We start from the raw sequence: 21,433 nt of genomic DNA on the forward strand, positions 1-21,433 counted from the left end.
TTTTGCTATGTTCGATTGAAGGAAATTCATTGTGTATGAGAATTTGCTCAGATTGTGAATTAAATTTGTATTTGATTTTATTAATTTGAAAACGAGTAATTACATAATGTTTATTTTTCAAATTCTCTTTAATATGTCTTAATAGACGTTCAACTTGTACAGTTTGACGTTTCTATAGACGTCTGACTGGTGGGGTCTGATGTCTATATAGACGTCCGACTGTGAGGTTTAATGTTTCATTGACGTCATCCAATAAGATGTCAAAAAGAGATCAGACGTCAAAAACTTCAAATAACATATGTTAAAAGTTTTTTCTGTAATAGTATTTATGTTATCAAAAGAAAGGTTAAGATCATCATAAGTATATCTTAAGGAAAAAGTACAACTTATAAAAATTTCTAACAATCTTTGAAAGGAGTCATTATTTAACTCCAATCTTATAAAATGATTTGAGTCCGTGGTAATGAAAATAGCAATGAATTTGATGATTAGAAAAGAGAAAATGATTGATATTTTCTTTGGTTGTTACCCTACAGTGTACAGGGAAACGAAGGAAATTGTGAATTGTGAGTCACGAAATGAGCAATGAAAGTTGTAATGGAGACTAAGAAGCCAGAATGTGAACTTGTTCAACAACCATCATTGCAAAGACTGATACGATATTCTCGCTAGTGTTTTTCTAACTCCCATAGTTTGGGACTATAACAAGGACGTGTTCCAGAAAACAAAAGCAGGTCCCACATCGAAAGTTAGTGTAAACGTCAGTTCTAAGGCATTGTTTGATATAAGGTTGATTTTGACACCAATTTCCTCTGTGCTTCACCATATCCACACATACCTTTCTTTATTATTATGTGGCTCAGAAAATCAACTTGCTATCATCAAACGTGGAAGCTCCACATGCAAAAGGAAACTTATCATCATTCCTTATCAGTCTAAAACCATCGGAAAGAACAAACTGCTCTTCTTTCTAAAATTAATTTCAGACCATAATCAAATTATGCTTATTTATTATAGTTTGAATTCAAAATAAAATCTAAAAAGCTTTTGTTAATGAAGTTTTAGAAAAACTTCTAGAAGAAAAATCTAACTCTCTCTGTTGAACCTATATAAATAGCTTGTATTTAACATTTTCTAAGAAAGCAAATTTGTTCTTTTTTTTATACTTATCATGTCTTCCTCTCACAGTGTGGATGGAGAGAGAAAAGGAGAAGAAAAATGGAGCACTTGATTGATTATCTAATTAGAAAGAGAAAAAAGATTAATTTTTCATTTAATTATTATATTACTTTTATATGTTGTGCATGTAATTCTTAAAAAGTATCAGTGAAAACATATACGTATTTATTTATTTTTATATTATAAAAAAATTAAAATTAAATATAAAATTATAATTTTGTTGTATATATTTTCCATTTATTTTGTAAACAATATTTTATGAAAAATGATTAAATTTTAGAAAAGATTAAATTTAAATAAAAATTAGAAAAAAATTACTTAAAAAATAAAATTGATAAACGGTTACTTGAAGAAAAATATATAGACCGTAAAACTAAATTCATTTTACATAGTGGTATAGATAATTATGGTGAAAAGGTTTAAAGAAGTTTTAGTTTATTAATATATGATTGACTTATTTTTATTTTGGGTATTCAATGATTCTTTTTCTATTTTCTTAAATAATGTTAGATGTTTAAACTGATATTTTTAATTTCTAAGGTACATATTTGATATTAAAAAATAATGGTCATAAGTTGAAAACTTTAAACTAATTTAAATCTAAAAGCAAAGGTATGCTTGAGAATCAATTTGCACTAATTAAACTATATGCCATAATTATGACCATAATCAATTATGCTTATATATTCAATGCGTAATTCATTAACCGTACGTATGCATAATTAATTAACATAATCAATTACACACATAAGCAATTAATTATGTATATATGACATATAAAAAAAAGATTCATATAAAAAATAGGTTTAATAGGTTCGGAGGTCCCTATATTTGTGGGTTCGTTTCAATTTGGTCCTCCAATTTTGAAAGTGATCAATTTGGTCCCTAATTTAACAAAATTGAGTCAATAATGCCCTTTCCGTTAAATGCAATGGACGACATTAACGTTTTAAACATGTGGTATGTTGAAGTATCCTTCAAATAAAACTGTGCAACCTGCAAATAAAAGGATGCCTCAACATGCTACATGTTTAAAAAGTTAACGACGTCCATTACATTTAACGGAAAGTGTATTATTGACTCAATTTTGTTAAATTAGGGACCAAATTGATCACTTTCAAAATTGGAGGACCCAATTGAAACGAACCCACAAATATAAGGACCTCCGAACCTATTAAACCTAAAAAATATGATCAACCATACATTCTTCCTTTTCTTTTTATTCATTCTTAATGTAATTTTTTTTCTTTTTTTTAAAAAAAAGAGTGATGTCTAATTGTAATAAACACCCCTTTGAATGAAGATTAAAATGCATTTAAAACATTGTTGTTTGAAGATTGTAATGATGAATTATCGTTTCTCACATGTTGTTCTAATGATACATATCATGTTCACATTTTGTATGAAATAAAGAAGATCTCGAAAGCACTGAACTTTCGAAAATGAAAAATCAAAATGTGTATGATTTGATATTGACTGTATTCAAAGCTCATGATTACAACACAGAAATATTGTATGAAAGCAACTTGGTTAAGCATAATAACATCACTTTCACTTGTAGAAGAAGCTCCATTGACGGAAAGTAGTTATCAACAGCTTCTGGGAAACTGGGTTGCAACGTAAACCATGAATTAATTAAAAAATAAAATAAAAAATTATTCTAATTGAATTAATCTGATTTAGACATTCAATCAGATTAATGATTAGTGTGATGATTAACTTGTCATGTATTTTTCTTCAATAATGTACGGATAAACTATGATTGCAGTGTAAGAATCGTACTAAATTTCCACATTTTTTCTTTCAAATTTAACTAACCTATTTTTTAATAGCTTCAAGACTTGGATTGTAATTGGGTTAATTCGGTGTAATCCAATGTTAATATTTTTATTTTTTATTTATTTATAAAGTTAGTTTAAAAAATTATTTTTAAATAAATAAAATAGAAATATTAAATCTTATAACAAAAATCAGATTAGTGATTTTAATAATTACTTTTATAATTAACTACAGTTTTCTATGCTTTACTATTAAATTTTAATAAAAGATATTGTATTAAAAATTAAATTTTAAATTTTAATAAATTATATATAACTATAAATATTAAAATTTTATTTTTAAATTGAGTCGATATTTACATAATTGTAATTTACATTGTTATTATCTATTTTACTAATTTTTTTATTCAATATTTATATGTTTAACTTATCCAACTCAAGTGGTCAAAATTATTTTAAATTTCTTTCAATAAAGTCGGATTACTTGCTTCTGCAGAATTGATATTAAATTAAAACATTTGGTTTAAATTTCTTTTATTATTTTCATCAATTTTACAATCTACAGTGAACATGTTACATAAGGGCAAAATCAGGATACAGGTGTTAGTTGGAGGACCAAATTTTAATAAATATAATAAAATTTAGATAATTTTTTTTATAATTTACATGATCAAAATAAACAATAGAGAATATTCTTATTTAGAATATATTAAAAAATTGTAAATAACTAAAATTAAAATAATAACACTAATTTCATTTGTGACTAAGAAATTTCATATATTTATTTAAAAATTGACGCTTTATTTACCATATTTATTTAAAGGAAATTATTATTAATCATATTCCAAAAATAACTAAATTTGAATAAATTACAATATTCATGAAATTATATTTTAAAACAATAATAGTCAGAATTTGACTAAACAATAGTTTGTTTCAAGATAATTGTACTGTATCTCTGTTTATATACTATAACTTTAAGGCCTTGTTTTTTTGAATGGATTTGAAGGAGTGAATTTGAGGGGATTTGAGAGGATTTGAAGATAAATTTTTTTATAGTTTATTTGAGTGAATTTTGGGGTAAATGAGAGTGAATTTGGAAATAAAATTTGTGAGAATTAGTATAGAATTGTATTAACGTGACAAATTAAAAAACTTTATTTTCAAATTCACTCTCATTTACCTCCAAATTCACTCAAATAAACGACAAAAAAATTTATCTTCAAATCCCCTCAAATTCACTACCTCAAATCTACTCAAAAGAACAAGGCCTAAAGGTTGGTTATGATATCGTTTTTTCTCCTAAAATTTACAAAAAAAAAAAACATTAGTGTGATGAGCCTTTAATACAATTTTTTTAAACCTTAAAAGGATAGAAAAACAAAGTTAATATTAATAACCTATATGTAAAGAATGATGATAGAGAACAAAATATTTAATAACAAATTTTAAGTTGTTGATTGGGTAATGTTTATAAATTTAACCATTAACAAAGCAAAATAAATATTTAATTATCTAATTAATATAAAAGAAATGTTAATATTTTTTTATGGTATAACTCATTTGATTACACATTATAATAAGTTAGTCTTTATTAAAGACAAATAATAATTAAATAATAACATTTAAACTCTATATAAAAATAATTACTTACAATTAACTTGAAGCACGCACATTTAAGGACATAAAAAACAAAATACACAAAACTAAATATTTCATTTATAAATTTAAACCAAAACCTTCAATTTATTAAGTACTGATTTGAATGAAAATTATATTAGACACTTAAAAACAAAATCCATGGTGAAAATCTTAAAATATTATTATACCTCAAATTACATTCAAAATAATTGATAACATGCATATTTACTCGTATGAAAGGTAAACATTTTCTTTCAAATGAAGATAATAAAATATAAGTTAATAAGAAATATAATTCATCAGATATATTTTTTACTCTTATGCTCTTTGTTCTACTTTAGCTGCTTTACTCTTATATATGTTTTCTGATACTTCAACTTTTTTGACTTTTTCTCTGATTAAGTAAAGGATATTCGAATTAGGGGGTATATCATGTTAAAATAGTAGCTCACGTAGGGTAAATTAATGGGTGGATTTAAAAAAACTAATTTTTTTTTCCAAATATCATTTTTAAAAAATGGGTTAAATATGTTTTTAGTCCCTAAACTATTGGCCGTTTCTGATTTTCGTCCCTCTTTCAAAGTAAGGTACAATTTGGTCTTCATTCTTTTCGAAACGTTCGTTTTAGTCCTCGGAATTTTGGTTTTAGTCCTCATTTGTTGCTAAATGAGGACCAAATTTTTAAGCAGTGTTTAGTTTTCGAGGACTAAAATGAACGTTTCGAAAAGAATGAGGACCAAATTGTACCTTACTTTGAAACAGGGACGAAAACCAGAAACGGCCAATAGTTTAGGGACTAAAAACATATTTAACCCTTAAAAAATTTATGATTGAATATTTCTTAAAATGTATTGTTAAATAAATTTGAGCCATAAATCTTCTGCAATTTTTATGACTGAAAAGCAAATTATTGAACTAATTAAGCAAAAGATTTACTTGATAAATTTTTCTATTGATTGATTCATTCTCAAAGTTGATAGCTACAACCAATCTTCTATAATTAATCTTTAAAGGGACATGATTCCACTCCTAAAATAATTCTAATACAATAACAAAGATTGATATGAACAAATAAATCTCTCGTGACCATTTTATCTTTATACTCTATGTCAAATAAATGTAAAAGTGTGTCATGGTAATATTACTCTAAAATCTAATATAATATTAATAAACATAATTTTTAAAGTAAAATTTACATTGATTTATAAGAAAATATAAATTACTACACCTTTTCATAAAATTTATAATTTTTAAACAATGTAATCAATTACCTTACCATCTATTTGAATCCTTGTCATAGTTTTTGAGTTTTATCGAAAACAACTTTTTACATTTTGTAATCAATTAATAACCCATTTTGAATTGATTAAAATAAATATGCAATTGATTACCCTCGTCTTAGAAGCAATTAGCATATTGTAAAACATCCAACTCATGTAATCAATAAAAACAAATATTATTAATTGGTGACAACCTCAAAAGAACATCAAACATACTACAAAACTGAGTTAAAACAAAAGGAAAGGACACATGATCAATAATGATGAAAACATTGTAATTTGTTACTTTAAGGTGTTTAATTTATTTTATTAAAAACAAAATTATACTCTGCATTTGATGTATATTACTTTATTGCCAGTATCTATAAATTAATTATTTATTTTTTTTATCAATTATTTGACTAAATCACTAATTATATAATCACTATAAGTAAAATAGTTTAAGATATTAGTTTTGCCACAAGTGGATTACTTACAAATAAGAATTCTCGTAAAATATGAAAAACTATTCTAAGTGTAATACAAGAATTTCCTATAACTTTTTATCCTTTGATTATACACAAATATATTAACATTTTGTTTAACAAAGTTTTGAAATGTCTTTTTTATCTTGCAGGTGTTCCCAAAATTGAGAGAAGAAAATTCTAAAAGTTACACATGCTTTTGACATTGTCACACAGGACCGTGCCTTTTCTTTACCAGAGGTTCTTGGCTTTGTTGATCTTCACAATATTTCTATTTCAATTAGGTAAATGTTCCCAAGTGGATTCTAGAGGACTTAGGTGCTCTTAACCAAAACGTTGCGCGTCTTTTTCTTTCTTTTTAATAAATAGTTAATATTTTTAGATTTTATAAAATTAAATTAAACTTAAAATCACTTAAAACCTACTTATTTTTTTCAAAACCTGATTATTATGATGTCAAATTAATATTATAATTCTAAATTTAAATATATAATAATTGTACTGTATGACCAGACGATTGTATGACAACTAATTAGATGAGAAATTCAAGAGACTCAACTGACTAAGGAGTCTATAAGTCGCAAATCAGATAAGTGACCCATCAATCGAACAACCGAGAATGAGAGAAAGCCGAACATATGTACCTTAACATTAACTATCCTTACATACTATGTCAAGTCAAAATTACATATAAACATTGTTTAGTGAATTTTAGACTATGATTGAACCGTGATTAAGATTTTATTAAACTCAAGTCTATCTTGAAATCTATAAATAAAAGTTAAAAATAAAAAAGTATGTAAATTCATTTAAGATTTTAGTTTGACTCCATCGAATCAATCACTAACTTAAGCACGTAAAAAGAAATTTAAGTATATAAAAAAAGATTTGAACTAAAATATAGAGAATTACCTAAACTAACTTATGTGTTTTGTGAAAACACTCAACTCTACGTCCGAAAAATTAATAATAATAATTCATTCTAAAATAAATGTGTGAAGAATGAATTTTATTTTTACTTATTGTTGACTTAAAGGAAAGGATGAGGCTAAAAGAAAAGGGGTTAGTGCAATGGTAACTTCCACACCATGATGAGCGAATTCGAAAACGCGTTGGAGAAGGAGCACGTATCGTTGAACTAGATTCAAGTGCAAAAGACATTGTGTTTGAACACGAGTCAATCGTGCATCATAGTAGTAAGCAGAAGAAACAATTAACAGGGTTTATTTAAAATAAATAAATAAAGCGCAAAAAAAAAAACCTATATAAACCCACTCCCGCTATAATTCTTCAGGTGTCACAAAACAAAAACACAAACAGCAAACACTGTACACACACTCTCTCTCTCTCTGTGTGTGAACGGAACGAACCGATTTAATACTAGGATGGATTCTCCCCCTCGCTCCGCCGTCATCATAGTCGGTGCCGGAATCTCCGGTGAGTTCATTCCGCCTCATTATTCTGCCGCGACGGACTCAGTTCCTGGATTGAATGTTCCCGAATCTCATTGTGTTTGATTTGATTTGAAGGTATTGCTGCGGCCAAGGTGTTGGTGGAGAACGGCGTCAAGGACGTGGTGATTCTGGAGGCGTCGGATCGCGTCGGCGGCAGGATCCGCAAGGAGAGTTTTGGCGGCGTGTCGGTGGAGCTTGGAGCCGGTTGGATCGCCGGCGTCGGCGGTCCCCTGTCCAACCCCGTTTGGGAACTCGCCGCGAAATTCGGCATCCGCACTTGCTTCTCCGACTACAGCAATGCGCGCTACAACATCTACGACCGCAGGTCCATTCGTATTCCGCCTAACGACGTCGTTTGCATCACGTCCTCTGTTTTGCTTTTGCTGACTTGGTGTGTCGAGTTGTTTTTTTGCAGCGGGAACATCATTCCGAGTGGAATCGCTGCTGACTCGTACCAAAAAGCGGTGGACTCGGCGATTCAGATGTTGAGGAATCAGGAAGAAGAGGAAGGAGAAGAAGAAAAAGCAAATCATGGTCATGGTCATGGTGACGACCGTTTTAATAGTAATAGAAATAATAACGAATCGAAACGGCCTTCGTAAGTGTAAATCTCTGCGCGTCGTTTTCAGCCGCAAAAGTCATTTTGCGAATGTGTTGTTACATATAATCAATCATGCCTTCAATTATTTTCCTTTTGGATTGTTTTGGTTCTGTTTTATTTTTCTTCTTCTTCCCTTTTTTGTTGCTCATGCTTTTTTTACGCTTCCCATTTTAGGACGCCGGAAACGCCAGTAGAGCTCGCAATTGATTTCCTCCTGCATGATTTCGAAATGGCTGGTACGATCCGTTCAATTTTTCACTATTGATTTGCTGCCCGCGTAAGGCCAGTAAAAAAAATTGTAATGTCAAATTTGGTGTCATCCAAAAGAGGACATCTGTTTGTGATTACGAAACTGCTTCAATATGTGTATTTTTGTTTGTTTGTTTTGCTGTGGACTGTTCTCTGAAACTGGGAAATTTGGGATGCACAGAGGTAGAACCAATATCCACCTATGTAGACTTTGGTGAGAAAGAATTTTTGGTTGCTGACGAAAGAGGCTACGACCATTTGCTCTTCAAAATGGTTGAAGAATTTCTCTTCACATCGGAGGGTAGAGTTTTGGATAATCGCCTCAAACTAAACAAGGTACAAAACAACGCTTCATATAATATAATTAAACCTTTTCTCTATGAGAATTTTCTTATTCGAACATTTTCCCTTCCTGGATATGCCCCATTGGTTTGTCTGCTTTCTTAACAATTACATTTCCTGGTGAAAATCTGCATTTGTTTGCTTCCCTGCCTTTTGTTTTTTCCCCCTTTTGTTATTGTGTTTCGTTGTCTGTTATTTAATCTCTATTGTCCCACTGGAGTTTGCAGATAATGACTTCTCAGAACTGTTTTGCTTTTGTTTTTTGCGTGTGTTTTCGCGATATTTCTGTCACTCATCTCCTGCATCTTCTTCTCGTGTCAACTCCCATAACTTCTTTTCGTGAAGCTTTTGACTACTTAATAATTGAAACGTAGATTATAAATTAATTTAGTTAAGCTCCGACCGGTTTTTGTAAATCATATAATAAAGTTGAATGAATGCTAAAGGCTAATTGCATTATGAAATACCGAATAGTAGAGCTATATATATATATGTATGTATGTATGTTAGTTATTATGAAGCATTTTCTATTTCTTTTTAGAAGGAAAATTAGAATATTGTGGATGTGATTTGTACAAGCGTCCAATGTCTTGTTTTTTATTATCAAAAGCCATGTCAATAACTTTCAGGCGCGAAATTATTGGCCAAGACCTTTTTATTGTCATCTAAGTATTGGATTTTTTGGTGGGTTAAAATGTGTAGTGGATAAAATAAAAAATCATTTCAAGTCATGGTCAACTGTCAAGTACACATTTCAAGGCGAAAATTCTTTACGAAATTTATGTTATAAGGAAATCTTGTACGAATATAAATAATATAAGCGTTGGAAAGATATTGAAAGTAGAAAGATGTAACTGCCTTTCGTAAATAAAGTTCTTTCAAATACCATATATATATATATATATATATATATATATATATATATGTGTGTGTGTGTGTGTCTATTGAATCTCTGAAGTTCAAACGAGGAACCTAAAAGGGGTTAATTACCGTACGTTGATCACTACTTAGCTTTCTATTATTTTTTATATTTATTCTCATTAACTTGTTATGATATTTTCTGTTTAAATATTCAACCTATTCATATTTAAAATTACTTTATGGAATGTAATGATATGAAATTAAAATAAACGGAATAAAAAATTGGAAGAAGTGGAGTTCCATGTGACAATTGAATTTAACATTTACGTTTTGTAAAAGAAATGTAAATAAGGGGGGGAAATTACCGGAATTTTGAAATAATATAAAGTTAGTTTTGGAAAAAATATCGTCCACTAAAAAAATAACAAGTGCCGTTGTTGTAGAAATGGAATATAAATCATAGCAAAAGTTGGATCTGTAACACCTTTCATGAGCATTGTTCAGCTGGGGTATGAACGATTGGTGGACAAGCACTGGGTTTGTTCTACAGGACTTTTTTTTTTATTGTATTTTTACGAAAAAGAATCTGAAGTCATCGTTTGAGTGTTCGCACAAACACTAAGCAGGTCGGGTTCAGGGTGTATTTGACCATTGCTGCATTTTTTAATGTTACCGACGTCCATGAATATGCCGAAACCTTGGGAGATCCACTTACAGGTAAAGTTTGACCCACAAATAATTTCAGCTTTTATTTCAATCCTTTTAAAGGTTTTTTACGTCTCATAAATTAGTTGGCCCCGGAGTTCCAATTTCTGTTACCAGCCACACTATTTGAATTGACCCAATCGCAATAACCTAAGTTGATGGGTCATTTCATCTCAAATAATAACCCAGAAGAAGGGAGTCTTGTCAATATCCCCATTTATTAGGCAATACCTCAATCGCTCAAAAGATCAGAAACTAATGGACCTGACTTAGGACTGTTGCTTGGGTAAATTACATAAAGCTCCAATAACTTAACAGCTGCTCAGTCCGTGCTCCAAGTCTGCCTAGATTCCTTTGAAATAAATATTCCTTGAATTTATTAGTTGGTTCCAAGGCAGACCGCTCAGATTGTCATGAGATTTTATTGCGTTTTGGACTTCAATTTTCCTATCCCTTTGACTGCGTATGATTTTTGTGGGTCATGGTCCTTATGGAGTTCATTTTACTTGCTGGTACTAGATAAGAATTGGCTGACATGGAGAAATTTAAGCTGAAAAGGAAATTTTAGTTTTTATTTTTGCATGAATTTGGGCAGGTTGTCCGGGAATTGCAGTATTCAAAAAGTGGCGTTACAGTGAAAACGGAGGATGGTTGCGTTTACGAAGCCAATTACGTGATTCTGTCTGTTAGCATTGGTGTTCTCCAAAGCGACCTACTCGCCTTCAATCCACGCTTACCCGTACGTCTACTCTTTATTCTACTATTATCCTTTCCTTTTTGCCTCCACTCCCACGAATCCCGAGTAATCAAGCATATCAAATATAAAACTAGAAATGTTTTTAACAGCTTTTGAAGTTTTCCTAATGAATAAAACTATACTTAAGTAATAAAAAACTCTTAAGAACACTTTCAACTTATATCTAAACAGATGCATAGTTTTGTTCTGGTATATTATACTGCTATATAGTCAATATATAATACTAAATGATTTGGAACTTAGTAATTGGTCCTAAAATATGTGGACGTTTTGTGCATCTCACATTGATCTTTCTAAGCGCATTAATTTCAGAATCAAGGCCCTTCTATTCTATAATAACGCATTTACTTGCTACCAATATGGTGGAAATGGAATCTCTAGTCTGTGGTTCTGTCTATACGGGTCCCTACAGTAGTAGTAGTTTCCCTTCTGTTAAAAGGTTGTGACCCCACAGTCTTAATATCACTGGTTTGGAATGTAAAGAAATATACAGATAGCTAGTTTCGTATTAAATTGAGCTCTTTGGTTGATGACGCCAGAAGAAGTTTTTCGAGGTGTCTTCATATGTAGAAAACAGGGATCGCATGATCCACAGTCTCATCGTTGGTGGTCGATTAACCCTCTTGGTTAGGTCAACACGTGGAAAGATAACACCAACTTGCATATGTAGTTGTGAATTCAAGTAGCGCGCAGTCTTGTGTTGTCTTTAGAAAGATGCTACTTAATCTTTTAGTGGTTGGTAAATTATTGCATTCAAATTAAATAAAAAATTAATTCAAGCTATAATTAATTAGCATGAATAATGGCTATGTGGAACAGTTAGTTAGCTGTAACCTGAATAGAGCTTTGCTTTTAAAATGGAAAAGAAAGGTTTAAAGTTAACTGAGTGGGGTAGGTGACACCATAGAAAACGTTAGTGGATTTTAACTTTGTTGCATATTCATATGGATTTTAGAAGCCTATGGATGGACCAATGCACTGTGTACTAGAAAATTGTAGTCTAAACCTCTCAAGTCTAACCTATGAGCATCTTGTGTGTTGTACAGCTGGACCAAGTCCTTATATGGGCGATTCTTTATTACTAAAATCTTTTCCCACTTCAACGCAAGATGAAGTTGTGAAAATATATGTATATTACAACTTCTGAGAGTTCTATACCTATCATATGATACAAACTTTAATTTTTCAGAGTTGATGATGTCTGAAGGACTCAATATTTTGTAAATTTAAATGTTGAACACGTAATGTATTTGATCAAACTGTGTACAAAGAATTACCAGCGAGTGAGGTCATCAAATTAAATATTAAGGGAAACTATCATTGAGGTACTTTGCCTTTTCCGTATACTACTTAGGTGGGCTTTAGTCGTCTAAACGTCCCCTCAGTTCTGTTTTTTATTGGTTTATAAATTTTGTCTTCGTGAGCTAAATGTTGTCTGATTCAATATGTCCATGCTGAATAAAATAATGAAACAGAGGTGGAAATTGGAAGCCATCGAGAAATGTGATGTGATGGTGTACACTAAAATCTTTCTGAAGTTTCCGTATAAGTTCTGGCCAAGTGGACCCGAAAAGGAATTCTTCATCTATGCTCACGAGCGGAGAGGCTACTACACATTTTGGCAGGTATTCTTTTAATTTTTCATTAATGGTTGTCAGTTCATTTCCCCTAATGTTTTTTCTACTAAGGTGTCTCGTTTTCTTTCTGTTTCTGTTTTGTTTCTATTATCGACAAAGCTTGTAGTGTTTTCATCTACTAATTGGGGTGAACATAGAATCAGATCTATTATAAGTCAAATTCTGTGGGAAATTATTTATTATCTTAATTACAAAGGTAATTAGAATCTGCTATCAATTCAATTTCCCGTGAAAGTACTAGCCACTTACCTAACCTTCGGGACCAGGCTGAGCATATGTATCTATCTAACTTTTATATGATTTGAAGAGTATACACTAAATAAAATAGAGTGCGATTGGCATTCTGAGGATTTAAATAATACCTTCTTGTTATAATTTATGAGTTGTGCATGTGGGTCACATGGTTGATCTTAATCCCTAAACTTGTGGTTTATTACGATAAGATAACTTATGTTATCATACTTGTTATTAGGACTACAAAATTATGTCTTTTGTTTTTATCCCCTTTCTATGGGGAAACACTCTGGTCAGTCATTAAATAATTGTAAAATAACAATCCCCTGAAAGTGTCCAGGATCCTCACGTCCTATCAAAGATTTTGCATAAAACCCAGTGCTCTGGATTTCATCAATCTCATTAACAAGCTCCAGTTGAACTTCATAACGAGTTTATTTGTAATTAGCTTTCAACACTCTCTACTCTTTTCGTAATTCAACATAATCGACTTAATTGATAAAAACACGAATCTTTTGTTTGATATGGAAAAATAGCTTTGCTTATATTTCCCCCTTCCCTGGTTTACTTAGGTGTATATTTATTAACTTTTATTTTAAGTTGTAATTTTGACCTGTATTACGTGCTCATGATAATAAACTTTTGCTTCAGCTATTTCCATTTCTCTTATTATGGTCATATTATTATATGTTCTCAGGAAGAACAAAGAGATTAATATCTTTCGTTTGTCACTGTTAAATAATATTAAATGGCTCATCATCTTTCTACGGATGTTTCTAATGTTGGTATTCCCTTGGAGTCATCTGTTATGAATTTCGTATGGGGGACAACACTGGTTATGATTGGTTTCTTTTTCATATAGAATATTATGACATATTTCAAACCGTATAATAGTATTATAATAGGTAAAAATTGAATTATACGATGGAGAATTTGGACACTATTGAACTTTAGTACACTATATCTGCTCTATTCTTTTAAATATTAAAATCCTATGTAATGATGCATTGATTTTGGATCTGAACTTCTATGATAAGTGAAAATAATTGAAGACAGGATCATAATATTTTTTAAATGACCTTGGGGATTGAATTATTTAGTCTCTTTGCTAACCTGTCCATGTTTTATTCTGAATCAGAATAGTTGTCTGTTTGTAAGTTCATTCATCCAAATCTTTTTAGTTTATGTGCTAATTTGCTGGATTATGACCAGCACATGGAGAACGCCTATCCTGGCTCCAATATCCTAGTCGTGACATTGACTAACGCGGAATCAAAACGTGTGGAAGCTCAACCTGATGAAGAGACCTTGAGAGAAGCTATGGCAGTGCTCAGGGATATGTTTGGATCAGACATCCCTGATGCCATTGATATACTCGTTCCTCGCTGGTGGAATAACAGGTTTCAGAAAGGGAGCTACAGCAACTACCCCATCATTTCCAATCATAAAGTTTTTCATAATATTAAGGTTTGCTTTTCAACTCGAACTTCTATATATTTTGTAAATGTGTAACAGTTCCCTTTTTAATCTATTCTGTTTTAAACATATCAATTGGTGCTATATATATATATATATATATTTGTCTTTTATATTTTTTTTTCTCTCTTAGACATTTACGTTTCTTTGTATTCTTCACTACCGTGCATGAAAAACAAAACAACAGATGACGTGGAGCTTACATCTACCTATTATAATTTATTGTCTCTCCTAACTACAATTCAATGCCAAGGACTTGTGACTTGCGAGTGCCATTAACCCGATAACTCGTATTTCCTTTCTAACAAATTTCCTTAAATTTTGTAAATTTGTTTTTTTTTTCTTTCCCGAACCCCAAAAGAAAAAGATGTTGGGGGAGTTATCATATATCTAAATTTCCTTTCTTAGCATAATTTACTAAACATTTTTCTAAAGGTATGGATTAATAAATTTTAAATGATACGTTTTTATTAGAATTCACATCAATAACGCTTTGAAAATAGTAGTAAAAACACATTAACGGCATTTTAATGAATTTATTTATTTTGAATTTTCTATTTGTGATACATGAAGTTGATGTTATTTTGTTTTCTGGCATCCCAGTTCATTGCTGAACAGGGAGGCAGAATCCAACAAAGATTATCCTTTATATTTAATATTTGAAATTTTGAACATTTGTACGGTAGAGATAATCCTGAGGTATATTTCGTTCTGTCAGGCTGTTTAATTTATTCCTTTTCTTTTACGCTTCTGTGAGTTTGCTATTCATCTACAAAATTAGGGACCACATAAAATGAAATAAACTAATTGTCCCTTACGTTATTGGTCTCTCTTGATACATCGCAGGCCCCTGTAGGTCGCATTTTCTTCACTGGGGAGCACACTAGTGAAAGATTTAATGGCTACGTACACGGTGGATACCTCTCAGGTTAGGCACTGTATTCTTTTGTTAATAATAGATAGCTCTGATAGCAATAACTAGAAGGAAGACCTGACACGGTACTAAAACCAGGTATCGACACCAGCAAAGCGTTACTGGAAGAAATGAAAAAGGAAAAAGAAAGAAATAGTGAGAGCCAAACTCTGTTGTTAGAGCCCTTGCTCGCTTTTACAGGATCTTTAACAATGCCCAAAGCAGAAACTGTCTCCAATATCCACAAGTGCGATATTCCTACACAATTATACCTCACTGGCAATCTTGGGAGGCAAGAGGCCATCTTGTAACACTATGGAACTGTACAGAGTCACCTTCAAGTTGATGCATACTTTATTCATCGAGGTGAGTGTGGCTCTAAATCTCAACATTTATGTCTCAATGAGTTAAAATTAACTGATGCATAAATTAAAAATTAAATTTTAAAAAACATATTAATGTAAAATAATTTATATAAATTGGTTATTATATTATATTAACTTCTAATAAAAAATATTTAATTTTTTTCTTAGGAATTTTTATGTAAACGTGTCCCAAGACCGTTCAAGTCCATGATGCTGCCATGGTTAATGTACACTTTCCAATAAGTGTGAAGGTGAGGAGAAGAAGTGTTGGAGCATACGCAGATGTTTCCCATTTCATTATTAATGAAGCATGTTAGGTTTTTTTTTTTTGAAGGGAATTAATTAATTTAATTGGTATAAATTACGATTACTTTGTTCTTTATAGTCAGAAAGAAGAAAAATTACATTGTAAGCATAATAACAGTTGTGGATCCTAATTTTTTACTAGTTAATGATATCCATTTAAATTCTATTGCAATGCAAAATTCGTTATTTTTTGGATGCATGCTTAAATAGTAGTTATATTCAGTCAGTTTTCTCTGAATTTGGTCTGATACTCATTCTTATTTTATCATTATTTTAACCTTATTTATATGCGTGTATAGTTAACTATAACTCTTAAATAGTAAATTACAAAAATTAGCCTTTAAATCTTGTGACAATCCAATGCACTAAACTTTTCATCCTATACCACAAAATCCAAATTTCGATCATCATAAACAACTTCCTCAAACTACCACTCCAACCACATCAGCCAACACTAACTTGATGGGAGGGAGGGAGTGGGGGGTGTAATGGAGGAGGAGGAGGGAGGCTACTGTTGAGGGGAACGTGATGGTTATGAAAAGGGTGAAAGGGTTTCAATCTTTATTATTTGGAAGGAGAACAAGGGTAGGTTCAAGAGGGTTCTTTTTTTTTTTTTTTATAAGGGATTTTGAAACCTAAAGGTTATTGAGAGATACTTTCTCCACCACTACACATTGCTCCCTACACCTCTCCATTCCTCTTTTACCCTTTAGTAATATTTAAACGGACATGAATATGCGTTGAATTCTTAAACGAATGTCATACGAATATCGACATCCGTTGAAGAACAAACGAATGTCGATATCCGTCCACGGATGTTGACATCTGTTTAAGAATATATTTGCAGCTAACAGTTCCTCGTTTGATAACTTTTCAACTGGAAGCATGCACTCATGGAATATAATAGAAGAGGATATGGAATGGTGTCATTCTAAGTGTGTGTGTGTCACTGTAGTTCTCTCGGGAGAACAAACCATAAACAAACTCATTCCCTTTGGAGTGTTGCGTCCTTCCATCATCTTACTTCGATGTTATGCTCCCTCTGTTCCCAAACGAAAAGTACAATTCTTCCTTTCCCTTTCGTCAGCTCCACTCCACACATTCTCAATGTCAATCCAAACCCCAAAATATCTCCACCTTTTCGTGGGGTAACCCTTCCTCTCCCTCTAGGGTTCTCCTTTTCTTACCCCCACCCCTTTTCAGTTTCTCTGGCCTCCTTCAAATCATTCCCTTTTTTGTTCACTTCTTCATAATTCTTCACTCACCCTTTTCTTTTTTTGTCACCCTCTCACCACAATTTTCTCCTAAAAATCCCAATTCCTCCCCTCCTTGTCACTAGGGTTTGTGTGCGAAGAACAAAGGAGAGAAAGTAGTTTGTGTGCAATCAGAGAAAAATAAAATGAAGAATGAGGGGGTGTAAGGAGATTTAGGATTTTAAAAAAGGTGAATAAAAGTTAAATTAACATAGGATATTTTTGAAATTAAAAAAATAGTAGGGAGATGCTGAGAGTATTTGGGGTGGTGGAGGGAGCAACACCCAAGGTTCTTATGGATAATGATAGGCTTTGTTACTATTTTTACTAAGAAAGAAAACTATGTAGTAGAAATATGGTAAACATTAAAAAAAAAAACTAAATTTTGGTCAATGTTAGTTGGAAAATGTAAAAGTTTGTTAGTTATGGATAAATGATAGGTCAATTTTCGGTGCATTGGGATGTATTTTCCGTATTTAATTAGATATATCAATCTTACAAAATCAGACAATTAAAACAAACATTAGTTCGAAACATTTTTCGTCTAGACAATCCAAATAAACATTAATTAATAATACACGCCATAAAATAAGAAAAAATATTATATATATTGGAGAGGATTTGTGTCACTTGCCCCCTTTTTATTGGAGAAGATTTTCTCTTTGCTCTCTAAGTTAGCTAAGGTGGGTCTTTTAAGTCTAGCTTCTACAAATTTGGAGACACCCTTAACCTATAAATAGAGGCGTTTCTCCCTCTTGTATTCACCTTTGAAATAGAGTATTGTTATGTTGCCAAATTTGAGTCATACTACTCTTATTAGGTCACCCTAGGCTAGAGAAATTAGAGTGACCTCTTCTATCTTCATTCCTCCAAGAGTTGGTCCAAACTCTCTTAGAGCATCACTGAACACCACCTCCATCACCATAACACACTTGATGGCTGAGACACTTAACCTTGTCCCCATCATCATTTCGCACATCATCCAATAATCCACCATTCCATGGCTTTCTTCCTAGCTTTGGCCCAACCTAGCTAGGAGATTGTCATCATACCCTCAAACACATCAATATTGATCTCGTCCTTGGACGATGTAGCACAAATTACTTCAAAATACGTCCTAAGTGCCTGTACTAAACATGTCCAGTTCACATGATGTGTGACTACCACAAGATGACTTAGTTGATTACCTGTCAATCTACCAGAATTAATGGAGTACCAATTACTTTGTAGCTGCTATCAAAATACGATTAAACACTTGCTTTTAGATAAAGTAATTGGACCACTAAGCCCAAGCCCAAACCTATTTAGGTAGAGGCCCATAAACATAAATTATATTATAAATAGCACCATCATCGAAGTATTTTATTTACATTCTCATTAATTACACATTTAATACTTTATTGACATTTGAGGTTGATTTGAGCGTCAGAGTGTCTTCTGTATGCATAACCCTTATTCGTTTCACGGAGGGCGAGTACTAAGAAGGAGGATGACAAACACTTCAAAGATCGAAGGTTGAAAAAGTTAGTGAAATTGAAATTTTTGCAGGGTACGTCTTAAGCTCTATTAGAACATTGTTGAATTCTTTTTGGTCAAGAAATTGAGAGACAAAAAGAGTTTCACACTTATACATAGAGTTATTAAAATAGGTAAACAAGTTAAGCCAATTAGATCCACCTCTTGGTAGGTGATATGAGCTAGTTGAACATGATTAAGATACACAATCAAAATTTTAGGCTTGAATTATTGGTTGAATTAAAAGATTGTCAATGAACACAAATATAATCCCATGGAGGGTTATATAAGTCTAAAAGCTCTCTTGAAAAAGTGTAAAAGAAAATCAACGCACAAAGATGATGATATAATGAAGATAATTAAAAGATAAACGAATAAAAAAAGAAGATACTGAGTAGAAGGAAAATTAATTTGGAATAGAAGAACAAACCACATCATTTGAAAGAGATTTCAAGTGATGAAGACGAGTCATTATTGAATCAAGAAAACAAGATAAGACTCACGAGAAAATAACTCTTCTATTTAAAATTTGGTATAGTAATTATTGAAAAAAGAAAGTAAAACGCAAGAGGAGAAATTTAGATTGAGATTTTTAAAATTTTTACAGTTGTTCAAAAATATTATCTAAAGTGTAATCAAACTATATCTTTATATTGGTCAAATGAACTCATATTTTCAGAAACCGAAAATTTCAAATTTTTAAGTTAGTGTAAAGATTATAACACGTAATATAACAAGTTAATGAAAAAAAAATTATTCAAAATTTTTTATGTTGATTCATTTAATAGTATAAATTATGTGTAATTCTCGGTTAATTAATTGATTTTCATTATGTATATTATCGCTGCAAGTTACAAAATGAATATATTTTTTTAGCTCGTAATCATTGTTAGCTACCTTATCAAGTATTATTTAGGAACTAGTTATTTTTTAATAAAACTCAAGTATTATTTAACATGTAATTTTTGAATAAGACAAATAAATTAGTTGGGTCATAAATCCATAAGAGGTTTTTTTTTTTCCTGCTATTAGAGTTATGTCTTAAGAATATGGGAAAGTATTTGCAAATTTAGAAAAAATGTGTAGAAATTAAGAAACATAATGTTGTAAATTATATATAAATATGTTAAATAAAAGTTATGATATATTATTATTTAATGTAACATCCCATAAATACAGTAATAAACCATACAAATAGAATATTTACATTGATTAATATATCAATTCAGTCTTACACTAACGAAATAAAGCACGCTCGTGGCCGAACGACCTTACATAAACTAATACAAATATCTAAAGATGTTCAATAAACATAAATGACCGAACGGTTTACAACGCATAAATACCGAACGGTCAAATTAAGCAAAAGGGGAGAGTGGTTGTTCAAAAGCAACATACAAAACTAACTACGCTAAACATTTACCCGAATGTACTACTGTTCGGCCTTCACTTCTATATCGACGAGGTTTTCTTCCTCTAAGATTCCTCCTTCAAGCGTCTCCTCAAGCAATGCCTCTCCATCTGCTCACATCCACACGGATGATCATTGCAAAGACAAGGACGGACGTACAGAACAGGACAACACAAGGAAAACGCAGGATAAGCTTATTTAATTTAATTCAAGTAATAACAGGCATTTCTCAACATATCAAACATATCAAATATTCCAATATACAAATCAATCAATTTATGAGTTCAATCAATTCCTGATACTAGACTAACTGTCCGGACTGTATGAATTCTGTGTAGCTATGACGTTCGTGCACCCAGGTGGTGTAGTAACTGGAATTTATCATCAGTTGCCACCCGAGGTTAGTCCCTTCCATCCAAAGTACCCCTAAGGACTAGGACCTCCTGCCGTTCCCACACATGACATACTCCCCTCTACGTGAGGACGAGCACTCACGGAACATCAGGATGAATCGCCAGCTAAGCTTTGTCCACATTCATACTTTACAAATTCCAACTTTCATCCAAGAGTCGTTCCTCCCTGGAACGCTCGTTCAAAATCCACAACCATCATTTCATCTCATATACTGTTCATTCTTTATAATTTTTCACTTTAATATTATTTTCATCTTCTGTTCCAATTACATAAAATGACGAGCGTTCAGCCCTCTTCATAACGAGGACGAACGTTAAAAACAAGACCGAGAAATCCTCGTTTCAGAACAGAATAAAACCGACACATAATATTTGACGAACGTCATTTACCACTCGAATCAGTTGAATGAACTGACTCTAGGAAGATCCGATCAATACTCAAAGAATAATTTAAGTAGGAAGGCTCTAGGCCGAATCCAAATAGATAAAGACACCTCAAGACGATTAAATGACCATACCGAGAACAATTCAATTATAAAAACCGACTGCCAGTCAATGACCGAACGCAGTATACGGATTTACTGAAATTTGGACGAACG

At 31.5% G+C, this 21,433-nt stretch overlaps 1 protein-coding gene across 1 annotated transcript; it reads left to right on the forward strand.

Annotated features, from left to right (window-relative positions):
* Positions 1–7,621: 7,621 nt before the first annotated feature.
* On the forward strand, positions 7,622–16,414 carry PAO1 (polyamine oxidase 1). Its single transcript, XM_047310396.2, has 11 exons — positions 7,622–7,779; positions 7,872–8,121; positions 8,212–8,394; positions 8,572–8,633; positions 8,828–8,982; positions 11,150–11,293; positions 12,787–12,936; positions 14,395–14,649; positions 15,505–15,586; positions 15,671–15,937; positions 16,105–16,414. The coding sequence occupies exons 1-10, from the start codon at positions 7,728–7,730 to the stop codon at positions 15,880–15,882; spliced, it is 1,545 nt and encodes a 514-aa protein (XP_047166352.1). The 5' UTR covers positions 7,622–7,727; the 3' UTR covers positions 15,883–15,937; positions 16,105–16,414.
* The last annotated feature ends 5,019 nt before the right edge of the window (positions 16,415–21,433 follow it).

This window comes from Vigna umbellata, chromosome 3 (genome assembly GCF_029865625.1).
Source record: "Vigna umbellata cultivar VRB3 chromosome 3, Vumbellata_1.0, whole genome shotgun sequence".
Classification (NCBI taxonomy): Eukaryota; Viridiplantae; Streptophyta; class Magnoliopsida; order Fabales; family Fabaceae; genus Vigna; species Vigna umbellata.